Source organism: Cydia strobilella, chromosome 11 (assembly GCF_947568885.1).
Source record: "Cydia strobilella chromosome 11, ilCydStro3.1, whole genome shotgun sequence".
Lineage (NCBI taxonomy): Eukaryota > Metazoa > Arthropoda > Insecta > Lepidoptera > Tortricidae > Cydia > Cydia strobilella.
In genome coordinates this window covers 10,013,592-10,040,200 of record NC_086051.1, presented here as the reverse complement: position 1 = coordinate 10,040,200, position 26,609 = coordinate 10,013,592, and the positions used below count along the sequence as shown (strand labels likewise).

General features: G+C 37.1%; 1 protein-coding gene across 1 annotated transcript in view; it reads right to left on the bottom strand.

The window, feature by feature from the left end:
- Positions 1-25,948, bottom strand: part of LOC134745132 (dipeptidase 1-like) — a 47,913-nt gene extending 21,965 nt beyond the window's left edge. The window contains exon 1 of the mRNA XM_063679100.1: positions 25,353-25,948. Coding sequence (XP_063535170.1) covers positions 25,353-25,511 — 159 coding nt within the window. The 5' untranslated portion in view covers positions 25,512-25,948. The remainder of the gene's footprint in view (positions 1-25,352) is intronic.
- Positions 25,949-26,609: the final 661 nt, after the last annotated feature.

Below are 26,609 nucleotides of genomic sequence, written 5' to 3'. Positions count from 1 at the left end.
TACAACTAGCCATCCGACCGCAGACGAGCGCTTTTATAGAACGCGGACCCCGATGCTCCACGGAGCGAACTCCTATTGATGTTGTGAATCACGCGCCACGTAAAGGGAACTGTGTTTATTTACGGTCCCTACATTTAAGTGTGGGAAACCCTTCATTATCTGCACTCGTACATTTTTCGACGAGGGTACACAGATAATGGCTTCAGCAGCGCGCAATGAAGCTATAAATCACATTTAATACCACGACTCATAAACGCCGTAGTCCCGCGCGACGAAACAGAAACAACAACAAAGTCCCAACCCTCCGACGCGAATTAAAAGTTACCAAAGTATTCGATATAATACCTTATATATAACAATTAAAAACCCAATGCTTTACTTTCACCGACGTTGGATTTAAAGATAGTGTCACAGTCTATAATAAAATTACACTGTGGTAGTGCGTATTTTATTAATGGTAGCACCTTAACATGCGTGTTACGAGACTTATTTATTTATTTATTTAATCTTTATTGCACAAAAGAAAATACAATCGTACAAAAGGCGGACTTAATGCTATGAGGCATTCTCTACCAGTCAACCTTCGGGCAAAGCAGATAATTTGTAGGCGGTGCAACATAGTGATTACATATATATATACAAGTATAGTTAAATAATGGACAGGCATAGACATACATACATATATCTGCATATATAATATTCATATAAATACATACAATATACATACATACAAATACATAAGATATCAGATAAAACTTTCAAAACAGAAACACTAAGAATTCATCGTTCTGCCAGCAAAGTACTCACGTAAGGATTTTTTAAATGCAAATCTATTCGGACACTGTCTAATTTTAACAGGGAGACTATTCCAAAGGCGAGCTGCCTGAATAGAGAAAGAATAGGACATGAAACCTGTTCGGTGAGATGGTATGGACAAAGAAAGGTTGCCAGTAGAGCGAAGTTGACGGACACGAGAAACACCATAGTAGTTGAAGAAAGATTTGAGATATTCGGGAGATTGGGGATCATTAATAACAGAAAAGAGGGTGCAAAGCATGCGAATATTTCGACGAACACGTATAGGAAACCAGCCGAGTTTAGAGCGGAAAGAGGAGACATCGTCGTATTTACGAAGACAGAAAATGAAACGAATGCAGTTATTTAGTAAACGATCTAACTTGTTCAAGAGCTCTTCATTTAAGTCTGGATAACACACATCACCGTAGTCAATTATAGGTAGGATTAATGTCTGTGCTAATAATATTTTTGTTTTAACGGGTAAAAAGTGTTTAAGTCTGTTAAGGGCATGTAGAGATCCAGTGACTTTTCGGCAAATTTCAGCTACCTGTATCTTCCAACTCAGGGTGCTGTCTAAATAGACGCCTAGGTCTTTTACACTCTGGCTGTAAGGAATCGGAGTGCCATTAAAATATACGGGGGGTGTAGAATCTATTTTCGCGAGCTGGCGTTCGCTACCTATGACAATGGCCTGACACTTAGACGGATTGACAAACAGACCGAACTTCTCAGACCACTTATAACTTTTATTTTATATTATTGCCCAACTATAGTGCCTATAGTTCTCGAAGCGAGAATAACCCTTAAACATGTATTCAGATTTAATTCATGTACGTACCCACTAACCCCTTTCACTTAAAATAAAATATTGGCCAAGAGCATGTTGGGCCACGCTCAGCGTAGGGTTCCGTAGGTACCCTTCCGTTACAATAGGCGGGAGCTATTAGTAATTAGTATAATACATGTAGCGATTTTTATAGCACAGACGTGCAAGTATTATTTAAACGCATTAAACGTCATTATTTCCTGAGATCATTTCATAGAAGTTTGACGTTTAAAATTGCACTTGCAAGTCTGTGCTATAAAACTCGCTGCAGAGTTATTTTGATCTGACTCTAAGTGTTTCTAGTAGATTGTTAACCAAGGGATGAAATAGGCCTTTCACCCGAGTTAAACACTACTTTTCATATCGAAAGCGAGAAAACCAAATAAGACACACACACAATGTTTTTTTTTTTTTGGAGCGGTTATTTCCCAAAATATTAACATTATCAAAAAAAAAATTGTTGAGGACCCCTTTTAGGCCAAGCAATAAGAAGAGGGAAATGCTAGGAACACAATTTTTAACTTCGTAGCTTTGTTTGGACTAGTTAGGAGATGAACATATCAAAAGTCCCCGGCCGTAACCCTGGTGCTGGGGGAGGGGGGTTTGAAGGTTCCATTTTTCGGTTTTTCGATTATATCTCGGAAACTATGCGTTTGAGCGACTTGGCCACTTATACAAAATGAAAAGAGATTTAATTTGCTACAAGTTTTATTCAGTCAAGTTTTTCGATATCTTGTGTAGTTTTTGAGATATCCGCTCTTGAAGGTTTATTTAGGGCTTTTATTTTTATCTTGATTATCTACATCAGTAAAGCTACTAGGCCGGGTTTGGTAACGTTTTCGTATAAATCGGGGGTGCTGAATTCATGTATGGTATCAACATTAACACCTTTCCGAAGTAAAAACATATAAACTTTAAATAAATAACTTTGTTTTTCCTCTTCACGCTTAAACCGCTGAACCGATTTAGTTGAAATTTGGTAAATAGGTGTTTTAAGTCCCGAGACAGGATATAATATGTATAGACTGTTGATAAGGTCATGGTTGTCCTTTTAAAGAGCGAGATTACCAAGTAATGAAGGTAAAATGGTTTGTTTACTCGTACATTATTTGCAAGTTTTATATAGACCGACGACTTTATGGTACAAAATTTGGCTTGGCACCGACTTCAAACATATCAGTTGGTAACGCATATACTTAAATACGGAACCCTAAAACGGATAATCTTTTATATTTTATCATTTTTGAAGTCGGTTTTCTTTTTTTGTAAAAAGTTTTTATTACTAAGTATTCTTATCTATAAGTATCATTAATAATTAAGATGTAGATAAGAATAATTAAATTGCTAAATAAATCATATCTGTTCTTTTTAAGTTCCGAATAGTCAGTCTAACGTCATTGCGTCAATCAAAATATCAATTTCAAAATCTGTGGGGCTGGCCTCTCTTGGGCCTCACACTCTAGGTATTAGTAAAGTAGGTACCGTCTTGTTTGCCAATTGTTAGTAATTAGATAACAGTTAGGCACGATAACAGCCTAATGACGACATAATTGCTCATTCAGACTAGAGTTTCCCGCAGCAATATACCGCTAAAGGCAGCGGCGTCCCTTGTGTCCGGTTCATAAAGAATGTATCGTTATAGTCGTCCCTTTGTGGAAGATGCACCTTAACATTGATATATTGCTGACGGAGAGGGATTAGATTACCTTTGCTTCTCTTTAGGTAATGTTACCGAGTTATCTTAGAGATAAAGCGTCGGTAAGTATAGTAAAATTATTGCGTTAAATACTTCCCCGTTCTACTTAACGCAATTAAAATCTGTATATTGTGTAAGCTTCAGAGCGTTCTTACAAGAAAAGTCGAAATAATGTAAAATTGATGATATTCCCGACAACATTTAAGATTTAACGCTCATTATTAGAAATAAAGAGTACTTGTTCCAGTAAGCGCGTCTTCTTATCTTTAGGAATATCGTTGTACATTTTAGAAAAAGGACTAATTAAATTAGTAATGATTCTTTTTCTGATGGTCGTTTACGAAAAACCGCGTGAAGCACTGAATTGTGAGCTCTTATTTGTAAATTTTGAGAAGTTTACTCTGCTAAAGTTAGATATTTTGTATTACTAATATCCTGTACTTTAGGAATATCGAATGACATTCTTCCTACATGCTTTTAAGAAAGAGAAAATCAATATTGAACGAATTGAATTTTCTCTTCGAAACAAGTGTAAATTCCTACGAAAATCTACTTAGTATCGAAGTCATTTTTATACACGAGCAATCTATAACGTTTGCTTATACTGTTGGTATACCTATACATTTGTATTTATCAAATTTTACTTTAATTTTTTGGCAATTTTTTGAAAACTATAATTACCGATGACGCGCGCTGGCGATCTCAGTACCGCGGCAGAGCTTGTCAGCTTGAAGAGGTCGGACCTGTGTCGGTCGGCTCCGCACGTTTTCGACGGCGACAACGAGGTTTTTTATCGTTGTGTGCGGCAGGCGCCGTGTAGAACGCTATACTGTGTGCGTGTAAACTGCGACTGAGAAACTTTGATCCGAGTACTGTATTTGTTTTTATAGTATTATAATATATAGTATAGTAACATAACAAACTTCCGAACAACATTAAAAATATTTGAAATGACCTGACATTTTATAGGTAGTAAATTTAAAAAAAAAAAACAGCCAAGTGCGAGTCGGACTCGCGCACAAAGGGTTCCGTACTATTACGCACAAAACGATAAATAAATCACGTTTGTTGTATGGGAGCCCCACTTAAATATCTATTTTATTCTGTTTTTAGGGTTCCGTACCCAAAGGGTAAAAACGGGATCCTATTACTAGGACTCCGCTGTCTGTCTGTCTGTCCGTCTGTCACCAGGCTGTATCTCATAAACCGTGATAGCTAGACAGTTGAAATTTTCACAGATGATGTATTTCTGTTGCCGCTATAACAACAAATACTAAAAACAGTATAAAATGTGGTATTTCCTATAAAAATGGACCTTATTGTCGATGGCGCTTACGCCATTATAAACAATGCTCCGATATAACTAAGACTGAACTTGTATAAGTTTTGAGTATGTATTACTCATCCTCCTTATGAACCCTGGCAGTACCTAGTGGAACTTAGGTTTGGTGCAACATAGGCGCACACTGTTTTGGTCATTCGACTCGTCTTGATGAGCAACTTGGGAGAGCAGTACTCATCATAGAGCTGATGCTGAATCCTGACAGTACCTAGTGGAACTTAGGATTGGTGCAACATAGGCACACGCTGTTTTAGTCATCCGACTCGTCTTGATGAGGACTTAGGAGAGCAGTACCCATGATAGAGCTGATGCTGAACCCTGGCAGTACCTAGTGGATCTAAGGTTTGGTGCAACATAGGCACACGCTGTTTTAGTCATTCGACTCGTCTTGATAAGCACTTAGGAGAGCAGTACCCATGATAGAGCTGATGCTGAACCCTGGCAGTACCTAGTGGAACTAAGGTTTGGTTAACATATCAGTCAAATATGACAGATTGACAGTTTTTGTCATTTTCAGTGAAAATTATCTTTTTGGGATAGAATTTAGCACCAAGTAACATTGTTAAGTGTAGATTTATACTATCTGTCAAAATTGACATTTTTGACAGTTTTGGATCCCAGATTGAAACGGCTTGTCCAATTTTGATAGGACCTTCAACATTAGTCATGGGATGGAAAATGTAGTTTGACACATCTGTCAAAACTGTCAAATTTGACTGATATGTCAAACAACACTAAACAAAACATTAACTTCAGTGGCCATTAACGTCTCAAAAATTTAATTCGAATTAACTTTAATGCAATTAGTGCGTAATGGCGGAACTAATGGTTAATGCAATTGATCAATGGTTAATTAAAATTAACAATTACGGCCAACATTGCTACATATAGCTAAAATAGTTTCGCTACCCAAGCTGTACGGTTACCCTGTACCTGTACCAAATGTAATGACGAAACATGTAAACAAGCGAGTATAATTTCTTTCTAGTATAAAATAATTCTTTTATAATACAAAAGTAAGTACATTTGCACTGGATTAACAATAATTAGGATTTTAAAATTTAAGTACAGTTAGTGTCGTTATAATTGTTTTCAGTATGCTTCACGAAGGATCAAGGTTGTTTAATCCATCATTGTAGTGCTAGCGAGAGGGAAAACGTGGTAGAAGGGATCGGCACACTAAGCTCGCACAGCCCGCCGCAGCGCGTAAAATACCTAAACTCGCTCAACGCCGAAATGTAATAGCGCTCTTCATAAAGGAAACGCAGATTAGGACTGTTTATTGTTCAAACAGCGAAATCACTTCCCACTTTGGTAATAAAATGAGCGTGTGAATACTTGGTATGGTAAGTATTATGAAGACAACTAAACCTACTGTTTACTAAATTAGGTAGGTACCGCTGACGGCTGAAGTAAGAGCGAAGAAAACTGTAAAAAAGTTTCAATAATTATAAGAACTGGACAGGCAGACACTATCCTTCGTTTCATTCCAATTTTCATATTACTTCATTACATTCGACGAATATTGTCTAGCCCGCATTATATTAGGTACCTACTGCAAAATATGCAATACCTAATCGTGATTATATATAATAAATTCTTTCCAATTACTGCAAGCGTACAGAAAAAACTTGAATGTCATGTGTTGAACGCTTGCTGGAACCTGGAACCCGTTCACAGGCGCAACAATAGACACCCATGAACCGATCGCAGCAGGCATTGGGACTATTGTAGAAAAAGTGAAGTGAACAGTATACCGGTCTATGGATTGAAGTTTCGGTGGGCAATGAGACTGGGCTATTGTAAGCAAGTTCGGATACCTGCCATTACAATTACATAGTATTGTTATTACTATTTCAATATTTGTATATTTACATTTTTAAATTCTACATTATATTAAAAAAGAAAGAAAATATTAGATTACATTTGTGTGTGTGTGCATGTGTTTCAGTTCATATCATCATCCTAATAGAATTCTGTATCATCATATGTTATACTAGCTGTTGCCCGCGACTTCGTACGCGTGGATTTATATGTTAGTGGTTATAAATATGTATTTCAGGGACAATTAAGCAGTCGTGAATCTTTAGTTTTAAATTACTATTTGGTTGTGTATTTTTATGCTTGGAGAAACATATGTAACAGGTTTTTGCTGTATTGAGTGTAAGAAGATTACTTCTTAGCCAAGAGGATACCATACTAAGCTAGTTCATACACTGTCTTCCAAGATTTTGCCTTCGAAAACCAGGAATATCGTTTGAAGAATTTTAAGCACACCGGCTATCTCAATACGAGTACCTATGGGTAATATGGGTATCACTCATGTAAGCATCACAGTAGTGATTGTAGTAAATATCCTGTATGTGCCCTTATACCATGTAGCATGCACCCGGCTTTATAATCTCTGGTTGTTGTGTTTATGACTATTTTGAGTTTTTTTTATGGAGAACTGTCAGATATGTTTCTGGAGGGAATACGATTTGTGACTGTTAATAAGATACATTAAATTAATCAGAAAACAATAAAAAGGAGTTACATCGAAACGTACCAGGTATATAGTTTTACAGTCACTTGAAACAAAAGTAAGAACGTCTTTTATGTACTTACCTACACCTATGTAATGTACATGTGCAAAAGTCTGTGATATAATGTAGGTACATAAATGCCGTTAAACAATAAATAAACCAATGTCAAGCTAATGATAATCCATTGACCTAATATGCGCTAGGGCCGGCCTATTTTAATATTGACACGGTACCAACGTGGCTTTTTGGCAAACCTTTTTAGATGACCGATTCTTTCAACTAGGTCATCCCTTAAAATTAGATGGTCCACACTGCCCCCACTGATGAGCACACGGTTGCTTTAATGTTTAACAAAGATAGCTCAGATCGATATCTCGACAAGGCCCGGCGACATCTGAAAATGGCAGGCTGTCAACAAAAAGCGAAAATTCCCATGTCAAACACTGCTCGTCAGTTGTGTACAGGACTGTACACAAAAAGATACCGCAGGCACGGCGATATTTTGGCAACAAGTTTGACCAGATACGTAAGTACCTTTCTACATCGAAAGAAACTCATAAAAAGCTCCGAGGAAAATATTTGTTAAAGAGGGCAAACTGCGAGCCCCGTTTACCCGCCATGATTAAGGAAGAGATATCTAATGTTTTCCTTCCTTGCGTACCTACGAGAGTACTTAAACTTTCCTCTACACTGACTTAATTGATTGGAGTCGTAAAAAGCCCCCTGACACTGCCAATATCTCGTAGTTTTTCGTAATTCGCTATACATACTTACATTTATGTTCAATAGGCTTAAGTAATAAATAATAATTATTTAATTTCGTTGCATTAGTCCGTCCGACATTTGTAAAGCTCCTGCAGTCATTATCGTTATTGTATGAAATTAGTAAATATGAACATTAGACATTGATAATAACTTGATTAAAACCAAATTAATTAAACTATTTCTGTTAGGGATGAAATAAAATATCTCGTTATTTATAAAAGATTATATAAAACCGAATGGAACGAAGAATAGGTTAGTATTAGAAATTTAAAGGGATCAATCAATTATTGTTTTATCGCTCTTTATAAAATCAATGACTACAAATTAATTGAAGATAAATTAATTAAAAATATGTGTACCTTCTCTAAAATAAAATAAATCAGTCAGGTGTAGCTACACGCCTAGGCCTAAGTACTTACACAGAATCAGATGTTGGTTTTGGGTAAAAGCGACTCTGAGGCCCGCTGACTATCAGTCCGCCGGACGATGTCGGCCTGTCAGTTGTTCGGAACTGTCAAATTTTGTTCTAACTGACAGGCCGATATCGTCCGGCGGACTGATAGTCAGTGGGCCCCTTAACTTTTATCTGTTTGCCTCCAGTTCCATCACTAAACGAAAACTCGATTCATTCAACTGTTATCCCGAAACTTTTATCTTACCATAAGGTAGATTGCGAAATGTCTTTTGCCTCAACTTGGAAATAAAGTAACAGAACAAAACACAACCTAAAATATTTGCAGGGACTTAAATGTGAAATATTTACTTATTCGTTTACAAACTTCCAAATATATTTGCAATTGTTTAATCTAAGGGAAAGTTGAATTAATGCCTTCAACAGCTTTTATTTGCAAGTTTTATTCAAAATAAATGTTGGTATTTAATATATTTATATGTTTAGGTATGTATAATTGGTCAAACCAATTTGACAGTCAGTAACAACCAGGAAAATTATACTCATCCCTTTCTTTTGGGTGCTAGTACTAGTGTAAGACAAAGATAGTATGATTCTCTCTTTCTATGTTTGAAATGAGTACATACATAATACATAAGTGACTGTCATGTAAACGTTAGGTTTGCCAATAAATTATCAGTTCTAAGTAATTTGTCATAGTTGAGGGCTGGAGGTGCACTTCAACAGTCTACATATCATACTTGAACACTTATTATTAACAAATAAACCGGCCAAGAGCATGTCGCGCCATGCTCAGTGTAGGGTATCATATATAGGTACATTACAAGCAAACCTTCGCATCGCTTTGTAGTTTGTACGTCTTTTCGAAGAAGGGAAGACGGCTTAGACGATCATGTTTGCTAGAGTTTTCATTGGATGTCTTTATTATGCTCTACTTTCAGGATTTTATTTATATTTTTTGGACCCATTGTTAAAAAGATAGAGGGACGGGGGGCACATACATTTTTTTTTCTTTTAGAACGATTATTACCGAAAATATTCACTGTATCAAAAAAAACCGGCCAAGCGCGAGTCGGACTCGCGCACGAAGGGTTCCGTACCATTACTCAAAAAACGGCAAAAAATCACGTTTGTTGTATGGGAGCCCCACTTTATTCTGTTTTAAATATTTGTTGTTATAGCGGCAACAGAAATACATCATCTGTGAAAATTTCAACTGTCTAGCTATGATGGTTCATGAACCACACACACGTGAGATACAGCCTGGTGGCAGACGGACAGACAGCGGAGTCTTAGTAATAGGGTCCCGTTTTTACCCTTTGGGTACGGAACCCTAAAAATGTTGAAGATACCTATTCGGTTTAAAAGACCTATCTAACGACACTATACACCATATGGTATGGTGTAGGGAGATACCCAATTTTTTTTAAAGTTTTTATTTTACCACTTTGTCGGCATGATTGATTTATATGTTTATCCATGCCAAATTGCAGCTTTCTAGCACTAACTATCGCGGAACAAAGCCTCGGACGGACAGATGGACATACAAACTTAAGGCCGTTCCATCGGTTTGCCGCTATCACGGTCACATTTCGCAAGAAAGAACGGGAAAGCCATGCGCGCCAAGTGTCAATTTTGATCGAATTTTGTCGATTTTTATTTATTTTAATAACGTTGCATTACAATATCGAAATTCGAAAGCGGTCAAATTACTATTTAAGTTAACTGTTTTTTCTTATTTTTTGTTTATAGTGTCACACAATAAATAACCGAGTAAAGTTGCATTAAAAGTCCTAGTTAGAGGTTATTTTGGGAATTAATTGTATCGAGCGAAGTATCATAATTCGTATATCGGAAGCTTATAAATTAAAGATAATATGATCAAGAACTACATATATTTTTTCCACGTCTCTTAGAAAAATATGATCATAAAAGGAGATTTTTCGCCTTCTGGCTCAGGGAACCGCCTTATACCTACTTCTTCTGAATTCGTAATTCGTAATTTAAATGTAAGCGTGGAAGGTACCTATGTAAATCATTGTGCACGAGTCCCGAGAATTGGTGGTATTAAATATTTATAAAATATCATTATTTTACAACCAATTCTCGTACTAAAATCAGTGTGTAATGTGTACCGCATATGTTCAAAATGGAACATGAATACCTATACTATATTAGCCGTATTTTTAAATTTGATTAGGCGCGCTTCACGTTCCAAATTTCTTAGTAAGTAGCACACTCCCACCTCTATAAAACTTAAGCCGTTAGAGAAAAAGTGCAAGCGAGCAAATGAAACGGCTTATTATATATACCACACGAGACTACATGAATGATAAAACAACGTGGGATTAATTGTGATTCGAAATGATTCGTTATTTTTTATTACGTATATTTGAATAATGATGAGGAAATGGATATTCCAATGTACATTATGTATATACTTCTTTTGTTGTGTATTTTTTTTTTTTGAGATTTAGATTTTTCTCTAGAAACATGTTAGACTAGTATTTTTTTATAATTTTTTTTATGCTTGACGATCTTTTTGTGAAATTCTTAGTAAGTACATATTAAATTTGACTTGTATAATAATTCAATACCTACTTACGATTCATAAGTGTTTGTTGTTAGGTCTACATGAATAAAGTATATTTGAACTTTGAATAGTGAATAGAGGGTCCAAAACTACAAACGCAGAGGCATGAAAGAAGGTAAAGGTATCAATTTTTGACGAGAGGCACGTGTCGACAGCAGGATATCAGATCGCGCGCGGGCCGGGCGCGACGGAAGTACCTATCGCAAGAAAAATAAGAAAGGTGCTCGATACAATCTCGACGTTGGAAATGCGCTTTCAATGCTCAGCTACTTCTGACATATGAAGCGCGTGATATTTATTTTCAATTTATGTATATACAGGGTGGAAAAAATGAATGGGCCCTGGAGGGAAAGTACCTTAAAACCTTAAGTTCTCTTTGCTCATTTTACTTAAAGAAAACATTCTTTTATTTTTAATAAGAAGCAAAACTGCATTTAAAGATTTTTTTTAATTCGCTTGTCTCGCCCGGGAATCGAAACGACTAAAAATTACAAAAAATTAACATCCTATATCTTATTCTACTAGTCGATACGATACAGTTAATAATAATGATAACATTACTCCAAGAAACGTTAACATTAGGTCTTACACTCGTCTGTCGTACAAAATATCCATAAAAATCGAATATTTAGTACTCAAGAATTTTTTACAAGCAAACTTGAAAAAAAAAACTTCTAATGCAGTTTTGTTTCTTTCGAAAAATAAAATAATGTTTCCTTTAAGTAAATTGAGCTAACTTGAAGTTTTTAGGCACTTTCCCTCCAGGGCCTATTAATTTTTTCCACTCTGTATAGTTGATTGATGAAATTTGGCTTGCAGCATATATTTTTAATACCGGTCACTACACTAATTTTGCTCAAATAACGCTCAACATGTTCATTCGGCGGCGAGGCGGGCGAGGCGAGGCAAGGAAGCATTTTTTTTAATATACCTATTACGCATAAACCTTAATATTTTTCCAAATATATCATTTTCATATCTACGTTACTAATAACAATCATAAATAAAGTATTAGTTCCTGTTTAAATATAGGTATAGACCCGTCATATTGAGACATGTGTTATTATCACGTGTCGCAATGCATATTGAAAAATGTCTAATAATCATTCGCCATTAAAAACACCGCTCGTGATGCTTGTGCATGGTGTGACTGGAATAAATCTAATATTAATATTACATTACTAAGAGCTACCTTGCTCTCATCATGCTAGGGGAATAATGCACCTACACACTACAACGATTTACATACTCTGAAATATTACCTGCGCACAGTAAATTGTCACACAAAGCGCGGAGTGTATCGCGGCACTCTCACGCTATCGCCACTGCAACCGTTTATGCACGTTTTATCACCTTGTCACATTAGTTTCGCAGCTCGCATTATAACACCCGGGAATTTCCTACACATCCCGAAAATGTGTTGAAAATGCTTTTAGTGCTATAAAATTGAGTGCCGACTGAATTAAGATGTAACGAGGAGCGTGTCCTGGAATGAGCTCTCATGTATTGCTCGGTCTAACAGTCCAGTAAAATGCCTGAAGTAGCATGCCAAATACGAACGTTTCCGACAAAATACGATGGAAAATAATTATGCACTACATCTGTATTATATTTTTTGCAGCCAACGCTGTCAATTCATTCCATACTGTCAATGCCGAAACCTAGAGGTGGACTGGAAACAGGGAGTTGCCAGTCTTTCAAGACTGTCACTTAGGTTTTAATTTATGTCGAGTATTACATACTAGGAGGATATAACCAAACGGAGTAGCTATTAACAGGCGTTCCCCCTCTGTCGAAAATAGTCGGCCAATGGTCATACACAATGTATGGACTGACGTTTATGGCTATTTTTACGTTACATATACATTTGACGTTCCCCTTCCCCGCAAAAATCGGCAGACGTTTTTGTACAGAAAATTACAGACGGCGTCTCCGTTTGGTTTATATGCTCCTAGATTACATCTGTCATGCTTAAAATGGTAGCTAAAAGAGGACTTCTGACTTTGTTTCCATGAAGCACTCCCGGAACACTACGCCGTTCAAGCCTGCTATTAAAATCTCGGACGTGATTACTTTTATCGTCAAAGAAATATTTCTTTGACCCTCTGGCGAATTTAGGTCGAATCAACGGTTTCTATTTGTGCATTTAGCGAGTCAGTCATGGGGGAAACGTGACACAGAGATGGATTGATTTATATTCATACATCTATATTAACTGACTACGGATACGGGTAGAGCCGTGTGTATCGGATTTTTGTGCATTTATTGGAATGGTGTACCTATCTAGTGTGCCTATAAGCTAAGAACCTAAAATTATACCGATTTTCTTATTTCACTTTACAGATATCGCGAGAAAAAACTATTGGAATACCAAATAAATATATTGCCGTGTTCACGCGTTAGGTACAATTCAAAATTTAAACTTGTTTTCAATGGCTGTTACGGCTGCTATGCATTGTCCGGTACATTTGCCCTATAATTAAAGCCATCCAGTTCAAAGGAACAATTTATAAAAATATTTTCTTTTTGATACTAACAAAGATTACTAAATTTGATCAAATCTAAATATTTTTGTACCTATTATTTATGTTACACACCTTAGCCGACCCATGTCAGTTTAGTCACAGGTATGGGCCAGTCAGCCTAAAAAGACGGTCAACCTCGGAATGAGAGATAATAAGCTGGAAACTCGTATACACCTTCGTTATGACGTATTAAAGGTTCTCTTGAAAATCGACGCATAGATCGTGTGCGCGTCAGAAGTTATTCAAGGTCAAATGTCGTCACAAATCGGTTTTTCGCGGATATCAAAATTTCTATAGCTTCGATGTTATTTATATGTAGGAAAGAGTTGTAGAGCATAAAATTTATGACAAGTTAGGTGGAAGGTTTATACGAGTTTCCAGCTTATTATCTCTCATTCCGAGGTGAAACCCTTAATTTAACTGGGCCAGTAGTATAATATTAAAACACATGCCTTACAACTCGTTGTAAATAATGGAAGTTTAAGGAAAATAAAACAATGAAACCGAAACAGAGTACTTTTGTCGTAGCAGTTCTACGCCGTAGCAGTGGCGTAGCACTTCCGCGACAACACATGGAAGTTCGTAGCCCTCCCGCCGAGGGCTAAAAATGGACTCTATTCTCGGAATCTAATTCATTTAGATTGAATTTGCTCTACACCATAGAGAAATATAAACAAGGAAAGACATACATACACATACGACATATGTTGCGTCTAGTGTCTAATTCGTATGTTGAACCTTGGAGATCTAGACTGCTGAATGAAATGATACGAGTGGACTGTAAACACTAATTTTAATTGCAATAGTTACAAGATTGTGATTGATCTTTTCTTAATTTATTATTAATTTTGATGCGACGCGACATGTGTCGTTCCGCGAGCCGTTATTTCGAGTGTGCTGACGTCCCCCCGCGGACCGGCCCCCGGGCCCGTCGCCGGCTAACCGGTCCGGTGACGTGACGGTGGACGTCATCGCTGTTGCTTGGGGAGTTAATTTGATGCGTCGGCGGGTTTGTCGCCAACAAGTGCTAATTCAATGCATCAGTTTTCTCACCAAAACGCGAGTGTGTTTCGGATTTACAACGACGGGACTTAATCGCGTAAAATAAGTTTTAAATTTACCTCGTTTGTTTTAAGTCTCGTCGTTGTGAATAATAATGAGTAAAAATCGTGAAAGTTTAAATCGTCGTCGGCATCTAGCGTCAAGTAATGAATTTATCAGTACCGCTACTTGACACCAGGCGGTCTAGCATAAGTTGCGTTCTCGCGCGCGAGTCCATACTTGAAGTCGCGCTAAATGTATGGAGTCGCGCGCGAGAACGCAACTTATGCTAGACCGCCAGATGTCACGAGTGTCGCGACTGAAGAAAAATGTATATTGTTATTGCTAATACAATTTACAACTAATATTACAAGCAGAAGGAGTTGAAAATAAAGTTCCGGTTAATCCGGTTATAAAATTAGCTGAAAATTGTTGAGCATTAGACTTTTCGTTCGTCGCGACATCTATTGTCAATGAGAATGATAAATTGGCTACTTGACGCTAGATGTAGAATACGAAAATAACTCGCATTTTGGTAAGAAAACTGATGTATGGAGTTAGCACTCTTTCCTTACTAGGTATATCTATTTATTAATCTGTGCTTATATTTATCTATGCTTTACACTACGCACTACATACGTATTCGTTAATCTTTTTTTGCAAAAAGATAAGGTCTACCAATTGAAGTCTCAATATTTCATTCTACATTTTCAGTCTGAATTAAGGCACGTTAATCTAGAAATTAAGTAATCATGACGGCAATTTTTTTTAATTTAAATTAGTAAGTCCAAAGATAGATATAACTCCGTAATAGATAGATACAGTCTAAGGAAAAAACGTGCCTCGAAAATCACAAAAATTTGATTCTCGATCAGATGGCGCCACTAGCTTTGGCCTACTCTCGTATAGAGGGCGTTGACGGATTCGTTTGTTATTTATAATTTTAACGCATATCAGTGAAAGAACATGGGTCAAAATCATATAAAAATAAAAAATGCAAATAAAAAAATCATTTATCCATATTTAAATACATTTTAACGTATTTTTATAAATCTTCATTTTTAGTTTTAAAGTATGTCGATAGATGGCAGTGAATTTACAGTGGTTACAAAATTTACTATGACAGTACCGCTCTATCTTATTATATCCTCTTTGGTAAGTCTAACGATGAGGTCTCTTAATTTAGTATCAATTTCATATTACTAGGCTTCGGAGTATTTTTAGCACGGTAAGACAAGTAAGATTGTGAGTCGTTGTTAACTTTAAAATTTAAGTCATACTCATACTCATCCTCATTAATTAATTTCATAAAATAAATAATAATGATGAAGTTTATACCACTTTAAAATCAAATAATTACCTATTGATTATTCATCATATCAAATATTTTTTTGTGCTCATGTATAACTATGGATATTGTTGCTGCTATAAGCAGTCACGCGCGACAACGCAAGTCATGCTAAGGAACTACCTTTAACGTACCTACTGTCGACTCAGGCCACTCAGGGTAAGAATGAAATATTCTCGGAAATATTGAGTTTCAAAGTACTGTCATTAGGCTTTTTATACGTAGCTATTTTGAGCACTAGAAATATGAAAAAGTCATTTATTTATATACAAGATATATACAGTGGTACTACGTAAACCAAATTAATAACTAGCTTAAATCTAAAATAGGCCCTTGAGGCATTGTACCAAGGATTCTGGCGGCATTTCCTCGCTGTATCGCAATACTGATACGTTGTGCGAGAAAGCTACCAGCTCTTCGGTCACCAGTCACCAGTTACGTCAACCAGACAGACATATTGACTTTCAAAGTATATTGTCATTAGGCATTTTGTACAAAGTATTATTGATTTTCGAAAATGAGATCGTTCGATTAAAAGTGTATTAGGACATGCATCTTTAGGTATTTCGTACATGATAATAATTCAATTCAATTCATAAACAATTAACTAAACTAAAACTACTATAAAACTAAAAATCTAAATCTAAAATGGGCCCCCGTGGCATGGTGCCGAGGGTGCTGGCAGCATTTCCTCGCTGGATCGCTATGCTCAAGCGTTGGACGAGGAAGCTGCCAGCTCTCTTATCTCCGGTCCCACATTTCGTACATTAGACATTTTGATTTTCGATGTTCTGTCTATAGGAATTTCATACTTAGGATATATGATTTTAGAAATAATGCTACACACCCATTTTAAGCAAGAAACAATTTACTATTTCTAGCTAATATGGTCATCGTCAAATTATCACAAAAACAAGTATACAAGTAAAATGGTAGATAAATTACAATGTCAGTATAAAATATTCGAACTCGATCTCGATAAAATATTCACGAGTACCGAGATATCTTGCCATGAGCCGTAGGCGAGTGGCAAGACTCGGGACGAGTGAAAAATGACATTTCCGCACGTGTATCAAACGACGTTTTTTAATACAGTTGCGAAAAAATAATAAAAACAACAAGTAAGGAATAAAAACTTTGGAAACTTAAAACGCCTCTTATTTGACAGGCGTTTCGGCAGCCATTCCGTTACATTCAGACAACTTATTAAGAACGGTTTTTCAATAGGTATTAAATATTAAAAAATAAACATGTTATAATGATGATGAGGTAAGTAATTAAATTATAAAATATGTATTTTTTCGTATTCTTACATTAACAGTAGGTTTTTATGTTGATTACGACGTTTAAAGGAAACTAATATTAACACTCATCAATAAGTAGTCATGAATTAGAACAAGTATAAATTTTAAAAAATTGGAAAAGTAAAAAGCACTAGTTCGCGAAAACCAACTTTCCGCACGCTAAACAGCTACGTATAGTAGCACTTTTTGAGCAACTGTATTCAGAATATTTAAAAGCATAGCGCGTTGGTTTAGACTAAAAACCCAACACCCAAATTGCTATTTAGTATTGCTTAACTTATGAATTATGAACAAGACGGCCCTCTTAAGGGGATCCCATGCCCCAATGACCTTCGATTTGAATCCCTTAGTTTTCTAATGTTTTTTGTAGCTTATCATATTAACAGCAACGGATTTTAGCAATATAGTATCCCATATTTACTTCAAAGTTCATTGTTTTCGAAATATTTGGCATCAAAGTTGAACAATTTTAGGCCAAAAAACTGGTTTTCTGGCCATAACTTTTGTGTTAATTAGTTTAAAATTAAAACCTTAGACAATTTTTTAGAGACGTCTAAGACGAACCCAAATAAGTAGATTTCGTATAAGTAAGATCTTTCACAGCAATCGAGATACGAAAAAAGTGTTTTTTTAGACAATGTTTAAAACAGTCATAAATAAATAAGTATTCATTTTTTTCACAATCCGGTAGACAAAAATGGAGATAAAAGATTGAAGAACCGATAACCGCTTGTCTTATAATTCTATATGTAGTGCAAAAGTAGGAGATACGATTCAAAACTTGTCAAAAATCGATGAAAACCTCAGGTAGCCCCTTAAGCAAGCTCGCTGCTAATTTTAAGTAAGTATCCTTGTTTATTTAATTGCACACGAGGCAGACAAGTTGTAATGAGTAACTGCCTAACGGAAAAACGTTTTCGACTCATTTATTATATGGTGTCATTAATTCGGACAGGGAAAAAGCCGAGACACTAATCGGAACATTATTATAAGTAGCTACGTAGGTAGTGTAAGTAAAAATGTCGGGGAATAAACTATAAAATGTAATCAGCATCTGTTTACGCTAATATTAAAAGTGATAAAGCGATATGAATAAATTTGAGTTAAGGCGAAGCGTTAAATTAATGTAAACACGGGCGCTATATTATTTACTGCTTCACGCCGCTCTGTGATGAGCTTGTAACGTACTCACTGACGACATTTGTAACAGAAAGATGAACATTCGTTGTAAAAATAAATGTGTATAAGTATTATTATCCGTTGGCGCAAACAAGGTAACGTACAGTCGCCTTCATAATTGGATGGACACAATTAGGTCGACTTTTGTATGCATTCGCTTGCGCCCCAATGACATACCATTATTAAAATACCAACCTAGATGGCGCTGCTGGCGGAACACATGAAGTATTCTGAAATATCTGAACATGATCTGAACAAAGATTGATATAATATCCTCTTTGATCTGAATCATAAGAAAGAAAGAAAGAAACTTTCTTTCTTTCTTTCTGAATAATTAAAATGAATTTTGGTAAATTTATTATCCAGAAAAAGAAACAAAAGTATGATTCGCAACGTCCAAAACCGATTAAAATATATCTTTGAAATATTTCGAAGCAGCAAAATTGGCAAATAAAGTTTAAAACTGTAAACTGCAGATTATATTTTTTAACCTACTTCAATTTCGTAGAAGGAGGAGGTTCTGTATTCGGTTGTGGCTAATTTTTTTTTTTTTATGTATGTTCACCGATTACTCCGAGACCCGTGGTCCGATTTGAGTAATTATTTTTTTGTTCGAAAGGAGCTACTTCCAAGTTGGTCCCATATTAATCTGGTTCTGATCTGATGATTGGATCCCTAAGGAATTAAGGGAACTCCTCAATTTTTAAAGGCACATGTATGGTGATTTGGGTGTTTTCATAAGCAACTTGAGCATTTTCTCTCGAAAACGACCAATTTGATGAAGTGGACCTGATGATGATGATTGTTTTGATGATAGTGATGATGATTTTTTTAATGTAGGATGTTCAGCGATTACTCCGACACCCGTGGTCCGACTTGAACAATTCTTTTTTTGTTTGAAAGGAACTACCTCCAAGGTGGTCCCACATTAATCTGGTGCTGTTCTGATGATGGGATCCATGAGGAATTGAGGAAACTCCTCAATTTTTGAAGGCACATGTATGGTGATTTGGGTGTTTTCTTAAGCAACTCGAGCATTTTCTCTCGAAAACCACCAATTTGATGAAGTGGAGCTGATGATGATGATTGTTTTGATGATAATGATTTCAGCGATTACTCCGGCACCCATGATCCGATTTAAGTAATTCTTTTTCTGTTTGAAAGAAGTTACATCCAAGGTGTTTTCGTAACATTTTTTGTTTTGATCTGATGATGGAATCCGTGAGGAATTGAGGGAACTCCTCAATTTTTAAAGGCATGTGTATGGTGATTTCGGTGTTTTCTAAAGTAACTCAAGCATTTCCTCCCAAAAACCACCAATTTGATGTAGTGCAACTGTAGCCTAACCACGAGTGTGACACTAAATATTCGCTAGCGTCTTCGTAACTTTGTACACTAATATTCCAGTACGAGCGAGATGCATAAACAGTAAGTTACGCACACGATAGCGAATATATCAATGTCAATCTCGTGGTAAGGCTACTGATGATGAAGACTACGGACGAAATGTGGAACTTCCCTCGTATGTGTATTATGATTTTTGATGTAGGTAGTGTTGGAAACAACCAAAGAGACTGAGAAGTGAGGGGTAGGTGTGAGAGGTGAAGGTAGCGGGTATTAGTATTTGGGGGGTTTGGGGGTTGAGGGGAGGTGAGTTGATGGGTCGGGGACTGAGGGGTTGGGAGTTAAGGGATTGTGGGTTAGGGTTAGGAGTTAAGGGGTCTGGGGTTGGTGGTTTAGGGTCGAGGGGTTCAGTGATCAGGGGTTGATGTGCTGTGAGGTTGAGTGATCGGGGGGTTTGAGGGATTGGGACAGTGGCGAGGCGGAGAATAGATTTAGTGACAGGAATGATTTCCCAGACGGACTCGGGGAAAATTCTGATTATTTAATAAAGTTTACGAATTTAGAGTTAAACATGATTATGTTTTTCATTCATGCGTCACGCTCTTAACAATGTCAAAACTAAAAATGGAAAAATAAAAACTTTTATAAAAAAAAAGATAAACCGACTTCAAAAAGGATGAAATAAAATATATCCTTTTTAGGGTTCCGTGTTTAAGTATATACGTTACCAACTGATATGTTTGAAGTCGGTGCCAAGCCAAGTAGTAACAATACCAGTCAAAAATAATGAGCTTTATGTATATAAATCCCATTACAACTGTACAAATATTATAAACGTGAAAGTAATTCTGTCTGCCTCTTTGTTACCTTTTCATGGCTAAATAACTGAACCGCTTTAGCTGAAATTTGGCATGAAGGTTCCTTGAATTGTTTTATATTTTGAAATGTAGTCCTCTGGATAAGCGACAGAAAATAACTCAGTCCCAATCCCACACTTGCGTGCTATGGACTGTTCAAGAATTAGTAAGAAATGCTCTTTAAAAAATACGATGACAAATAAACGCATTAGATTTACACTTTATTTAAGATTTACACTAATGTGCCGACAAGCATGGTACGAACTGCGCCAAGAAGGTTCAACCGTGTGTTCTGTTCTGAGGTGTGTTCTTAAATACCTACAGAAAGTTCGTTTATTGTCGTCGTGTAACGCTGCGTCTTACATAGGCGAACAGTCGCGAACGCGAAGCGAAGCGACACGGCGCGGCGCGGCCGGCCCAAGGCGTTCGCGTTCGCAAAGAGATCGCCCACGTAGGACACTTCTAGAGGTATCAAAGGATTAATTACGGCGCCGTGCCGCGCCGCTTAGCGTTCGCGTGTTGTTCGCCTACGTAGTACGCTGCGTTAGGCAATCCAACGTACATACTTATATAGCCGCAGCCTTTATCGAATTGCACCAAAATCACTATGAATATATGGTTCAAAATTTGGCTTGGCACCGACTTCAAACATATCAGTTGGTAACGCATATACTTAAACACGGAACCCTAAAAAGGATCATATTTTATTTCATCCTTTTTGAAGTCGGTTTATCTTTTTTTTTATAAAAGTTTTTATTTATGTTTACTGCCGTCAACGCTATCTAGTGACAGCTAATCATACCAGGAATCGTATAGGTGAAAAATAATTATTACGCAAAGAACGCATAGATGGCGCTCAATTCGGCTGCAGGCGATTGTTTTTAGGGTTCCGTACCCAAAGGGTAAAAACGGGACCCTATTACTAAGACTCCGCTGTCCGTCTGTCCGTCTGTCTGTCTGTCTGTCACCAGGCTGTATCTCATGAACCGTGATAGCTAGACTGTTGAAATTTTCACAGATGATGTATTTCTGTTGCCGCTATAACAACAAATACTAAAAACAGAATAATATAAATATTTAAATGGGGCTCCCATATTACAACAAACGTGATTTTTATGCTGTTTTTTCCGTAATGGTACGGAACCCTTCGTGCGCGAGTCCGACTCGCACTTGGCCGGTTTTTCTGAGATGTCCAACCAATAATGACCGCATCTGTACATTAAATATCTCAAATATAACTAGCTAGTCACTCAATTAATGGTCCAAATCAACTTAAACATTATTCATTTAATCAGTGATTTTTAAATTAAACCAATCAAATAGAAAACCTTTAAACATTAAGTTTTTTCAATGTCCTTATTAGATACTACCAAACATATCTAGAATGACGCTTGCGCTTAAAAATAATTTAAATATACAAAAAGGAAGCCATCATGTATAATGTGTATATGAACATTTAATGAGTGCGAAAGAGGCAAACCACAAATGAAAACAACGTGACCACATTTGACCATCATAACGAAACGTAAGGTTAGCGAAAAATATGATACCTAAGCTGCAATTAGGAGATCCGGTGGGTGGTTCTTCACCGTGATTTTTTTATCCTCGTTAATTTCAGGGGAGTATTCCTGAACTTAAATTTTGTAACTTTCTCAAAGACACCGGTATTCTAATTAATTCCATTTCCGACATAATCAATCATTTAATTTTATCTGATAAGGCCCCTACGAGCGTGTACACTTGCCGTAGGGCCTGTTTACATATTTATTAGTGTTTAGTATGAGTTTATATATTTTTAGGGTTCCGTACCCAAAGGGTAAAAACGGGACCCTATTACCAAAGAGGATATAATAGGATAGAGCGGTACTGTCATAGTAAATTTTGTAACCACAGTAAATTCACCAAACTGAACCGCGCTGACCTGACCAAATAAAGTCCGTAGTGGGAAACCGCGTATCTGAGTGTGCTGGACAGTCTGCCAACAGGGAGAGATGGCGGGAGATCGTGCTAAGAGCTGTGTCCGCCTCTACTACCGATACGCCTCAACGTAACCACGACAGCTCTGTCAAGAGCGATACGACAGAGAAGAAGAAGAAGATACCCCGAAGTTAATGGAATTCAATAAAAACACGGTGTATGACACTTGTCATCTCCGATTTTTGACATTAGATGGAGAACATGGTCATTTTAAGATTAATTTTGGGTGAAATCATATACATATGTTTTACCTTAAAAAGAGGGGGAACGGGAAGATGCATTGCAAACTGATGTGACTAACGTTTGTCACGCCCGCTTATGAATGGGCTGCACTGAGTAGTTACAGGTAGCCGGTGCGCTGCTTTTGATATCTAAGTACATATTAGGTCTTAAGTAGGTAATACCTACCTTTTTTTTTTGACGCAGGAGTAAATGCATTTACGCATCTTCCCCGGGGTTGGGGGTAAGCAAAAAAGACCAACGTATACGTACGTAACCTACATGCTAAAGCCGTTTACGAGTGTTTTTAGCAGTAAAGTGGAATACCACAAAGTCGTCCACCGCGGTGTAGTAATAGCTAACTAAACGGGTAAAATTACTTGTAAACTTGTTAATTATGTATGTATGTATGTATGTATGTAAGTAAGTACGTGTATTTTATTAATGGTGTCATGAGATCATGATTACTATTAATTTAATGTTCGGGTAGTGGTAACTGGTATATATGGTTCTACCTACATAAAAATGTGTTTTATTTTATTTTGCATAATTTCATGATTTATTTTGTGAAATATAGTAAATTTTGTAGAGTAGGTATGTTTAGTTTGTCTTTGACTTTTATATTGATTGTCTATGATTGAACAGATTAATAAATCATTCTTAGGCTAAACTAGATTATGGTTTTGTTTATTTTAAATTCTAATATTACATGGCACAGTCGGTAGGATACGAACCTACGCTCCCAAAGGGAATCTGATTTCGAATGAGTGTTTTTTTATTATTATGTAAGTAAATACGTACGTACGTTACGTACCGATATCTTAACCCTTTATAAAATTATTAACAATATTATTGATTATCCGTTTTTATTACATTCACTATCCTTCAGAGTTCTTCGACGTTGTGAACGCGCTTGCAGGAAAAAACCCCTTTTTTACATCCCCCGTAGTCGGACTGCTTACGCGAAAAATAGTTTTGTTAGAAGGGCATGCAGGTTGTACAACGAAAAATTTCTGAATCTCGATATTTTCTGCGAGAAACTTAATAGATTTAAAACACTATCTATGCAGTGTAATAACCCAGATCATTAGTTTGGCGCTATTAGGAAAAAATCTCAGTATTGAACGTTAATAAGTAATAAGAATAACAAAACCTTTTTAGTATTCAGTTTATATACAATTTAATTGTTAACACCCTGATACTCTTGCATTTTTTTTTTCATTCAATAATGAAAAAAAAAATGCAAGAGTATCAGGGTGTTAACAATTAAATTGTATATAAACAACACAACACAACAATACAATTACACAATTGTACAATTTGTTATTGTTTTTGTTCTTGTTTGCACAAATAGCTCTGTTTTACTCTGTAGAAACTTTATTAAACATGATGTTAAAATATTTTCATTAAGGAAACTGTAAGTCTAGCTTTAAGAAAATTTCCAGTGTTATGTATAACTATAGAAGACTGTTTGTTTCTTAAATAAATAAATAAAATAAATGTGCCTATTAGGAGTACCTAGAAGATCCCATTTGGCTAGGCATAATTAAGAATTAGAAATATTCGAAAGTAGAAAGCAACTAATTAAGATCGTTTCGTAAGGTACTTAATGACAAAATAAATGTCTGTTATCAGATTTCACTAAATTATTTTCAATATTTTTTTCCAATTGATATTGCAATTAAACATCCCAGATACTAAAATGACAGTGCGATAACCAATTTACTACAAAATCATCATCCTTTTGAACCAGTTTTGAACTAAATTGACAGATCGGTAGGACAAAGTAGAACGAAGTTAGCTAGTTAGTATCTCGGATATGGAAACAAAGCTTAAGATTTAGTATCACCATATTATACCTAGATCTAGTAGCTAGTACTCGTACTGTCCCCTGATATACTTAATATGTTACTCTTCGACGGCCGCAACAATATCTGACACGCTCTTATGGCTCTACAAATAAAATCGTGTCAGATAATTTTATTGCAGGTGACTGTACCCTACCCTAGTTGTTAATGACCTAATACTTACCTACTATACTTGTATGCAGTAAAGCAATAAGCATAACAACGCAGTCGGTACAGTACCTATATATGCACCAGAGTTCATTGACATGTAGTTATTTAGTATTCAACAGTTCCGCATGTTTATTAAATACATAAATTATGTTTTATTGCGAAGTTTCATCTTAGAGACTAAATTTAATGTAAAATAACGATCACGGAGCAAAGCCTCGGACAGACACACAGAAATGGCGAAACTATAAGGGTTTCTAGGTGACTACGAAACCCTAAAAAGAATAACGGATCAAGTAAGTACGTACTGAAATAGGTAAAAGTTACTCCAAAAAAAGTTTCTTTTTACATATGGATGAAAGTCTGGGACTTACGAGCAGGTGAAGAATGGGTCGTATAATACATAAATCTACTTTTGAGGTTCTTTTATAGGACATATAAATCATGCCAAATAACAAAGAAACATCTCATTATTAGTGAGCGAGATGGATGCGTACAGTAAAAACAAGACAGCGTGGAGACGGTCCCTATCGGACCGCTGCAGGTGGTGGCATGCGGATGGGGTGAGGACATCGAGCACACGTACGTGGGCGTGTGGCGAGGTAATCGCGCGGCATAGGCAAGCGTGAGCCGCCGGCGCCACCTGGTAGTCCATATAGTTTCCGTAGCCCATGTGGTCGCAGGTGCACGAACAGTTCTCGATGTGGTGCCGCAGCTCCAGCTCCACCTCCCAGGGAGGCTCCATGAGGCCTCCGCGCGCCGCGAATGCGGACCCGGGCCGGGCGCGGGCCGCACCTGCGCGCCGGCACCTGCCCTCCCGCCCGCCGCCCGGCGCCACACACCATACAACCCGACCACTAGCGGAGACTCTCGCAGGCCGAGGGCGAGCGCCGGGCCCGGCTCGCTGCGGCCGATGAGCGCGAAGGCGCGGCGCGCGCGGCGCGTCGGGGGGCGGCGCGCATAGCGGAGCGGCCGGCTGCCGGCAGGGGAATGCCGCGAGCCCGGCCGAGCGCCGAGTCCGCGCGCCCGGGCGGCCCGGCCGCGCCGGCGCCCCGAGCTCCACGTGACAGCCCCTCACGCCTCCGCCGGCCCCGGGCCCTCCGCAATGCCTCACGGCCTGCGACCTGCGGCCCGCGACACCGACGTCGCAGTCGTTGTCGCCTACACAAAAACCGCATCTTCTATTTACCGTTCGAATCAGCATTATACAAAACATGTAAATACGTGTAATAAACTACAACGAGCAACGAGCTGTTTGCATTAAAAGAACGTTTAATGATGATCTGTCATCAATTCATCATCGTATAAAACATGTGTGTTATAATAGTTATATACTTGTTTGTAACACACATGTGACACAAATACACTTATTTATTAGTGTAAAATATACTTAATCCATTTTCAAGATGTCACAAACAAATTACAAACTTTTTCTTATAAAAGCTCGTAAATTTTCATTTTGTTATGAAAATACACCGTGATATGATATCTCTAGAGTATGAAACTTCCGGGTTGGGAAGATATCATTCATTTATCCTTCAAAGATTTATGTGAATACAGGTTGTAATATTGTAACGACATTATTTTCCAGTTTATGTTAGTAGGCCAGGAAATAAATGCCCAAAAAAAGGTATAGAGGAAATGCAAGGAACACAATTTTTTACTTCGTAGCTTTGTTTGGACTAGTTAGGAGATGAACATATCAAAAGTCCCCGGCCATAACCCTGGTGCTGGGGGGGAGAGGGGGGTTTGAAGGTTCCATTTTTCGGTTTTTCGATTATATCTCGGAAACTATGCGTCTGAGCGACTTGGCCACTTATACAAGATGAAAAGAGATTTAATT